Source organism: Nannobrachium achirus, assembly GCF_963921795.1.
Source record: "Nannobrachium achirus genome assembly, chromosome: 16".
NCBI lineage: Eukaryota > Metazoa > Chordata > Actinopteri > Myctophiformes > Myctophidae > Nannobrachium > Nannobrachium achirus.
Window position 1 is genome coordinate 32133431 of NC_137823.1, and position 9947 is coordinate 32143377.

At 43.0% G+C, this 9947-nt stretch overlaps 1 protein-coding gene across 1 annotated transcript; it reads right to left on the reverse strand.

Annotated features, from left to right (window-relative positions):
* Positions 1-200: 200 nt before the first annotated feature.
* Positions 201-7646, reverse strand: kcnk13b (potassium channel, subfamily K, member 13b; the record flags this gene model as incomplete). Its single annotated transcript, XM_080745317.1, has 3 exons — positions 201-350; positions 2546-3324; positions 7307-7646. The coding sequence occupies 3 exons, from the start codon at positions 7644-7646 to the stop codon at positions 201-203; spliced, it is 1269 nt and encodes a 422-aa protein (XP_080601443.1).
* Positions 7647-9947: the final 2301 nt, after the last annotated feature.

Sequence of the window (9947 nt, forward strand, 5' to 3'; positions counted from 1 at the left end):
TACAGCTCGCTGTTCAACATGTGATGGAAAAGATGATGAATTCATTCACTCTTGACATTGACAACAGCAGTGAGAAAATGATGTTCCCACGATGAGGCCAGCCCCGTGGCTCTGACAAGCCTCCCGGTGTGTCCGTGTGTCGATAGTTGTCCTGTCCCCTTCGCGTCACTCTAAAACGGACCCCTAAAGTCCCTTCGCCCTTATCTGTCCTCGCTGGTTTCTGCCAGTCTGTTGTTCATGATGCCAAGGGCGCCCACGCCTCCGGAGAAACCGTTCTGTCGCGAGCTGGACGGGCGAGGGTGCCCGTTGGCCATCTCCGACAGCTGCTTCTGCATGATGGCGAGGTTCACCTGCGGCGTGGGGATAGATGAAAAGGAAATTAATTGACGAGGAAGGAAGCAATTACTGTCTGTTTCTGGCAGCGCTGCGTGATTCTGTGAAAGAGAGATTAGATTAAAGGCAAGGCAAGTTTATGTATATAGCACATTTCAACAAGTTAATTCAAAGTTCTTTACACAAAACAAAGCCCTGAGACTTTGAAACATTGAATGTGCTATATACATAGATAGTACTGCCTGCCTGCCTGCCTGCCTGCCTGCCTGCCTGCCTGTCTGTCTGTCTGTCTGTCTGTCTGTCTGTCTGTCTGTCTTTGTAACTAGCACATTTCAATAGTTTGCACAAAGCATTGGCCACTGAGACGTAAAGACACTGAGAATTAAGCATACAAAGAAACACATACATTTTTATTTAAAAATAATATAAAAAAAATTACAAGATCAGAAATGCATGTTGACTCAATGATTTATAAACCAATAGTAGTGGACAGGGATCCAGTGGACAGACCTAAACATTGGAGTGATATAATCTTGGTATTAGTAAGAGAGGACTTTGTCTTGAGTAGTAGTAAGGCATCTGATTGAAGTTTAGGGAGACCTGTATAGACAACATTATAATGGTCAAGTCTACTGATGATGAAGTCATCATCTGTAGACATTTCCCAGATCCATTCTTTCCAGATCCTGCTGGAACATAAGTCCTTTAATCCTTGTTTGTAATTGTCTTAATGTGGCTGTTGAACTTGAAATTCAGTTCTCACTCTTTTATTACGCCAAGATGTATGGCTTGGGTTGTGGTTTTTAACATTACAGTTTAAAGCTGTCCAATGACTTTGAATCATTATTCCTTGGCTCCAAAAACAATTACGGTACTTCAGTTTAAGAAACTACTTTGTTTAATAAGAAGTACATTCTGGCATATCCTTGTTGATTTGTCCAACGCATTTACCCAGTCCTTTCATGGTTATGTAAATGTGTGTGTCGTCTGCATAATTATAGCATCATACTTTGTGGTTTTCCATAATACTTGGGAGTGAGTCTGTACTCTGCAGTTTTGACAGCAAGGGGGAGTTTGAGAGCCAGGAGCGAGAAGAGTCTAGGTCAGGATGTGTGGTATGTTGGTCCAGGGTATTTTAGGGAACTGACCTAAGTGAGCGGGCTGTGTGGGTTGGATCATGTCCTGAAGGTATATGGGGGAGCCAGTGACTTTGGTTCCCTTGTAGGCCATCACCAATGTTTTGTACTGTGTTTAGGTAGCAACCCAGAAGCCAATGAAGGGAACACAAAAGGGGGCAGTGTTGCCAGATGGGAAATGTTGAATTATCGTACCGGAGGCTCAGAATTATCGTATTTGACATGAAACTACCGTACACAGCCAAAAAAGAGAAATCACCCGCGTAAAAAAGTAATTTCACCAAAAAATGCGTCTTTAGTGTAAGAAACAACCTTGTTTGAGACTCCTGTGTGACAGAAACGCATCACATATGCTGCGTGGAGGCAGGAAACTTCCTGGAGCTTACACAAATAAAAGCCTAAAACTGGTCTGGAAAGACACGAATGGTGTTTTTAATGCTTCCAAGTACAGATCTAGGGTCAGATTGACTGATTTCCTGGCTTCTTTCGAGAAGCCAAACCTGATCCCAGATCAGCAGTCAGGGAATTTAGTGATTTCACGCTCTTTTTTTGTGATATGCCGAAATTATCGTACATTTGGGCATTTTTGGAATTATTGATCGTACATCGTACAGAGGGTCAAATTATCGTACAAATACGATAATTATCGTACATCCGGCAACACTGAAAGGGGGAGACGTGAGAATTTTGGGAGGTTGAGACCAGGCGTGCTGCAATATTCTAGAGGGACACTTCATGACTTGGCCCCTTACTGTTCTTAACCCCTTACGAGCCTGTGTGCAGCCTGACGTCTTCAGGTTGGAACTTGACGGTTGTTCCTGAGTCGAGTCTGAAGACAAAGGAAGACAAAGTCTGAAGCCTCACTTCTTAAAACCTATTTTTATTGGCCTTCCCATAATATATATTCTTTGACTCCCGTCATGTTTTTATTTCTCAGTGCACTTTATATTTTTTACATGCTATCATGATTTTTACTCTGTTGCTGATCTTATTTTTCCTTCACATTTATGCATTGTTTGTATAAGCGCCTTGTTGTAAATAAAGATTATCGTTTATTATTGTTATTATTAACTCACCTTGTTGGCGGCCAGGAAGTCCCTCATGGATATCATCTCTCCGGACATCCTTCGCCCGGTGTCCGTCTCGCTGTCGTTGACCGCGTCCGTCTCGATGGAGGGGTCTCGGCGCGCGCGCAGGTGGCCCGGGGCCACCATGTTCCGCCGGGGCTGCCGGTGCGGGTGGTGGCCGCCCTGCCCGGGGAAACAGCGGCAGCAGGGCGCCTCCAGCCTCCGGAGCAACCAGTTGAGCACCTGCTTGATGATGATAGAGATGACGTTGAACAGGGAGTAGATGCAGCACACGCCGGTCAGGATGAACAAGAAGTTGCCCAGCCGGTAGGCGGCTGTGGCCTGGCCCTCGTAACTGGCCCGCTGGCTGCTCACCATGTCCCCGAAGCCGATGGTGCTGAAGGCCACGAAGCAGAAGTACAGCGAGTCCAGGTAGCCCCAGCCTTCGGCCGCCGAGTACATGAACGAGGCGCAGCAGGACACCAAGATGGCCGCTATGCCCAGGATCAGCATCACGCAGTAGACCGAGGGCTTCCAGCCCGCCAGGCCGTCGCCTCTGCCTCGGCCGCCTCCTCCCCCACTTCCCTCGGAGACCCTGCCGCCGTTCTGCGTAAGCGCAGCCTTGCCCTGTCGCCGCTCGTGGCAGGACTTGAGGACGTAGGCGATGACGGTGATGACGCGCTCCAGGAAGAGGTTGAAGAAGAGGATGGTGGAAGCGCAGCCTATGAGGCCGTAGAACATGAGGAAGACTTTACCTCCAATGGTGGCAGGAGTGGTCATCCCAAACCCTAGGAGATACAGGAAATACACATTTTAGGCATTTAGCTGACAATAAGTACACATGTGGTCACAACTGGATTCATTAGCTTTTTATGTACACAAATGAGCTAGTCTAAATAAAACCAGTATGGCATTTGGGTTATTTTTCTTCCTCATTTACTGTATCTTTGTATTATTATGATTGTATTATTATAGTGGAAATTAAACCAAATGCTAGTGTGTTTAACGATAAAGCATGCAGATAAAATCACTCAGATTTCTCGACTGTAGCACTTATAGTTGCTCCTCTTCGACACTAGATTCTCTTTCGGCATGAGCATATTCTGAAAGCATTACTGTCACAAAAGGATGCCCTCTCTAGTGCTCTCGCTCTCCCTCATTCACTCGCTGTCTCATGCATACATCATGGGTGTGGGGGAGGCAGAGAGAGATGTTTCATAGAATCAGCTGCCCAAACGTAACCTTTACGAGTAGAACTCGAGCTTTTTCAGTCAGTCATTAATTAAGATAATTAACTATCCCACACCAAATCCCAATGACGATGGTATCCCACACACAAGCGCGCGCGCGCGCACACACACACACACACACACACACACACACACACACACACACACACACACACACACAAGAACGCTATAATTGTTCTTGCTCAACCACGCACCGATTCTGTTTTCAGCCCATGGGCCCAGCAAATCACTAACATCATTCCCACAGGGTTTGATTAGTCTTGTTCTACAGTATGTTTTCATTGAATTGTCTTTCATCGTTTTGCAATAGCTTTTGCTATAGGCTCATAGATTATTTTTGTGTACTTTTTAAAACAATCACGGGGTAAGCTTTACAGACTTGAAGGCAGAAACACTCACTAAATATTTAAATGTTTTTCAGCATCAATGGTTGCAGCTGCAGATTGACTCATCCCACCCAAATGCCCACTTTTATTGATTCTCGCAGGCATTGTTTTCAGGTCAGAGTACAACAGCTGAAGGCACCTTAGTCCTCAGTTCATGCACTGTAGTTTTCAGCATTCACTCCATCATATTGTGGTAAGGAGGAGGTTATCACGAAGACCTGCCATATACCATATTGATATTCCACCAGCTCCAAGCAAAAAAATAAATCTCTTCTTTTCATCCGTCATTCAATACCTGATTACGCTCCCCACCTGAACCCTCTCTCTGTCTCTGTCTCCCTCAGGTACGTGCAAAGAATGTTAGAGAGGCAGGGGCTGACATTTCGAAAAGAGGTGAAAATATAGAAAATAGCCGACCTCCAAGCTCACAACGCAAGCTTGGAGGTCGGCTATTTTTGGTGCTTGATACCACACTGAACTAAGCATAATCAATACTGAAGATGTGGCATACGTCATGGATTTCTACACAGAGAGGGCAATTCTTTCAACATAAGATGCCGCATTCAAGTTCAGGAGAGTTTGGACAAGGCAATTCTCTTGAATGCCGCCTTCAGGTTAATCAGGTATGGCATGGAAAGAGGTCATTTGCATTTCCTTCACCATAGTAAAAACTGCATTCATGGTCTGGAGAGAACACTTTTTACAGACGGGTAAAAGGACTGAGGCTCAAGCCCCCGTTGATGTCGATGCGTGCACATGCCTGGTCTCCCTCTCTTCTCAAGAACACGTATACTGTCTGTTCCCACATCATAATCTTCTTTGAACCCATTTAGGCCACTTTAACCAGTGAAAAATAGCAGATATACAAGCTCACAGCGCGGCACCGAGTGCCGCGCTGCGAGCTTGTAGATCTGCTATTTTTGAAAAAGTCGTGAAAATGTGTGCAAATCTTTGTATATATGTATTTTTAAAGCGAACGTTTGTAACTTAAATTTTGCTTCTGGGGGGTCCCTGGAACGAAATATTTTGAGATGGGGGTCCGTGGCCAAATACATATCATTTTGGGGGTCCTTCACATGAAAAAGTTTGAGAACCACTGACATAGTAGTCTGTCAAGAACAGACTATAACTGAGCTCCAGTTGAAGTGAAAAGGACCTTTTCTTTGACAATTTAAAAAAAAAATCTTAGAAGGATTCAAAAGACACTTATAGAATCGGGTCAAAATTCAAATTTTCACGATTTAAAAAAAATAGCAGATCGCAGCGCGGCACCGAAGCTCGCAGCGCGGCACTCGGTGCCACGCTGTGAGCTTGTATATCTTCTATTTTTCAATAGTTAAAGCATAAAATAATGATACACAAAATGTGTACCCGTTCTAAATGGGTTAAAGTCGTTGGTGAGATGATGTTTACTGAAACCTGCATTGGAACATGGCTACTCTTAAGAATTAAGAATCCCACGTATTTATGTGGGGTATTATTATGCAGATATCGGCTGTGTGCATACAACACTGACAGGTGTAGGCAGCAGCTATAAATTATTCGACACTGGCTGCACCGTTGCTGAGCTACAGAAAAGCAAAGATAAGTGCTAGCTTGTGTCGTAATAAAAGCATAATCCTCAAATATGGCTCTTTAAGACCAAGTAAAACAGACTTATCTGGAGAGGAATGAAAATAGAAGCCTGGGTGAGGCTAGAGAGGATGTGATTGTGACCATAATAATAGGCTCTCCGGGCACTAATTGAGATGGATTTCTGTCCACAGAACAATGACAACAAGTGTATAGTGGACTGTATTTTTACAGTCTTTGATGGGCCGGTTGACCTGTTGAGTAAGATAAATATAACCTATTGTCAGTGGTGTAAAGTAACTAAGTACATTTACTTAAGTACAATTTTGAGGCATTTGTACTTTACTTGAGTATTTCCAATTTCCAATACCTTTACTTCTACTCCACTATACATCTCGGATCCAAATATTGTACTTTTACTCCACTAGTATGTATTTGAAAACTGTAGTTACTTGTTACTTCGCAGATGTAAATTTGTAATATTATAAAATATAACTAAACCACTTTTGCCATATTTTATGCCTTGGCTATTTGAAAATAGCCGATCTACAAGCTCACTACTCTGCTATTTTCAAATATATTGTACTTTTACTTTTGTTGTTTTAAGTATATTTTGATGCCAATACTTTCATACTTTTACTCAAGTACATTTTGAATTCCAGACTTTTACTTGTAACAGAGTATTTCTACATTGCAGTATTGAAGTAAAACATTTGAGTTGCCTACTTTTTCCACCACTGCCTATTGTACACCACCACAAGGTTAAACTCAAGTTGTGTTATTGTTGGCCAAATAAATGTGGATGTAAAATGTAGGTTTAAAGCACCCGAGAGATGGATTTCATTTGGTATATTATGGAACTGTTTGCTTGCATTTACCATTTTTCTACATTGACCTGATTGGATTCAGCTTTATACCTCAGTGCCACAGAGCATTGACTCTAATCAATGATGTTACATCAATGAAACACAATGAACAGGAAACTCTGGAAAAGCTATCATCCAGAGACCAGAGGGGTGTATTATAAAGAAAGATTATTTCTGAGCAGTAGATAAAATGTCCAGACAAAACGTGCATGATTAAACTAAAGTTACTCCAGTGTCGCAGACAAAAAAATAACTCTTGAGTTCTTAGGCTTGCTAAGGCTATTAAAGTTCTCTTTCTTTCAGTTTGATGGGAAATTAATGTTGAAGTTTAACTATGGGCATTCTGCATTTATTTTTATTTTTGTCTTTTTCGAGGTTAAACAACATGCTTTCCTAATATCATGCAGCCTTATTGGATAGTGGAAACATAATAAAAGTAGGCTATATGCTAGTATAGCTTATATAATACCTTTGGATGCATCCAACACTTATTATTCAAGTTTGAGCCAAAACAAAATATGTTTTTATTATGCGATTTTTATTATGCAATTATCTACACAAATCATGCGATTAATTGCGATTAAAAAAAATCTGGACAGCACTGAAGCCGAAGGTTAATGTGATTCCTTAAATCAAACGGTGTAAAGAAAACAAATACAAATACAAATAGACGTGGTGCCATCTCTCTCCTCTCACCAATGGTGGAAACCACGGTTCCCACGAAGTAGAAGGCTCCGGGGAAGTCCCAGCGAGGTCTGATGGTGTCCACGCGGATCCCGGCGACGTTCGCCTCCTCATAGCTCCTGAGGAAGTTGTTGAGCTCCCTGGCGCTCAGGTTGTACTTCTGGCTGAAGAGCTCGAACCTCTGCGCCCAGCGCTCCTTCGCCTCATGCTCCTTGGGCTGCTCCAGAGCCGAGAAGACCGCGGCGCCGCACAGCAGGTAGGTGATGATGAACAGAGCCAGCAGCAGGAACCTGGCATTGTCCTCGTTGAGTGGCCCGACGACACCGCAGACACAGCCGCTTCTACATGCCATTATTTATGGTGCAGGGCTGTCGCTGCTGCTGTCACCGTGCTGTGAGGGGCCCTGTGACATGATGATGATCTCATGAAGATTACGCACAGGGCTGTCGTCCGCCGTAAATGCGCTTCTTCGTGGAGGAGAGAAACAATTAAACAACGAGAAGATGCTCATCAGGTCATGGTGAAAACAACTCTTCTTGATGAGAGAGGAGCTGCTGAAGCGAACAGAAAAACGGAGCGGAGGAAGTTTACCTCCGTCACAGCAGCATCCATGCAGGCTCTCCACCTGCATGGTAGCATTCTTTTCTTCTTACTGGTTCCTTACAGGAGCGTCTGCGCACCACCCAAACTCATCGCTAGAACGTCTAATAACGTCATCAAGCTCCGCGGATACCAGATGAAAAATATTGTTATCTAAAGAAGTAGCCTCCTAACTGTCTGCTGGGTGAAAGTTGTCAGTTGACAAAGTTGTTTGGAGCGGTGAGGAGGTGAGAACAGAGCTTCAACCTGTTGGTGCGCACGCGCGCGCACAGCACACACACACACACACACACACACACACACACACACACACACACACACACAGTTGTGCTGTTGTCTCCTCCCCTGTGTGATAATTTCACTGAGCCAATGTGTTTCCATTTGTAATTTATGCCGAGTAAAGTTGATTAAACATAAAACAGGTTGTGTTCCTATGCGGAACCGACCCTTTTTTAATTTCCCTTGACAATATTGACAATTTCAATTGATATATTTCTCGTTTTATTTTCTATTATAATATTTCTCGTTAGTTTCAATTATACTCATGGAAAACAAGAAACTTCCGTCCAAGTATGCCCGACACACAACTCTTGTAACTTGGGAGCGCCAAATTTGGCAATTACGTGATGTCAATATGACATGTAACGTGTTTGCACAACCAGATCAATATCACTTGACCTTTTAACAAAGCTGAAAACGGGGATTTATGCATCTGCCCATGTTGCCCAGGGACGATATGAGTAAATGTCACGGCGAAACGAGGCTAAAAAAATACATTATTCAAACTCACACTGACAACAGAAGAGGTATTTTTATACATTGAAGAGATTGAAAATGGACGGTGACGGTAACCTACGTGTCCAGGATTTCAGCACCAAGGACAGCTACAGTATTATAGCCCTCTGCAGGGGTGTTGCACCAAATTCTAGGCCCTGGGTACAAGGATTCACTGTGGGCTCTATTGAACAAGAATTGACAAACAGTCAATATAAAATCTGTGGATTGGTGTGTTGACATTAGTGTAAAAAAAGTTTGAAAAAAAAATTTTTTTGAAAAAAAAAAAAGTTTGAAAAAAAAAATTGAAAAAAAAAAAAAAAGTTTAGGTCCAAAAATGTGTTAAAAAATCGACCTGATGGTGGCGCTATATGGGACAGATCCATGTCGATGAGATAAGTGTAGACATACTGTGTAGCGATTTGTGTGATTTTAGGGCAAAAACTGTAGGAGCAGTATTCAAAAATGTGTTTTAAAAAATTTGGCGGGGGTCCCTGGAGCTGCGGGGGTCCCTGGAAGGGTGGAGGTTGTGGATTGGCAGACAAGGATTGTGTGTGGAAAATTTCACATGGATAGGGGCAAAAAAGTGTGATGTGACGTGACAGACAGACTGACGGACAGACAGGCGGTGGAGGTTTTCATAGTAACTGCGACCTGACGGTCGCAATTATAATCATTAGTATTGTTTATTTTAATTATTATTATTAAGGAACTCTAGAAATCTCAGTTGGAACTGTTACCCCAGTGACCCGATGCTGGATAAGCGGTTGAAGATGGATGGATGGATGGATGGATTATTTTAGAGTAAGCTACTTTATTTACCACCAGTAAGACTCCCTAATCGGGAGATAAGCGACCGTTGGTCGCTTATCTCCACAAATAGGCCAAAAGTTTGTTTTACCAATTATCAAGACATACGGGCAGTTGACAGTTTGCCATGGTTACTCATTGAAGTTGAATCTCCATATATGGAGACATAAGTTGCTCATACCATAGCAACCATGTTTTTTACAGGGCCTGGGATTGATGACATCAGAAATCTCCATATATGGGCATGAAAGGGATTTTGTTTCTGGAAATATGTCTGTGGGGTGCCACATTTGGAATAAAACACTTACATCACACATCTGGATATCCATACAGCCCATCTAGTTTGCCTGTGTCCATTTATGCCCATATATCTGATGACATTGGGACACTGATCTCCATATATGGGCATAAAACTTATGTTAATTAGTAAAGCCTGGGGATCTCCATATATGGGCATGAGGGGTACCCT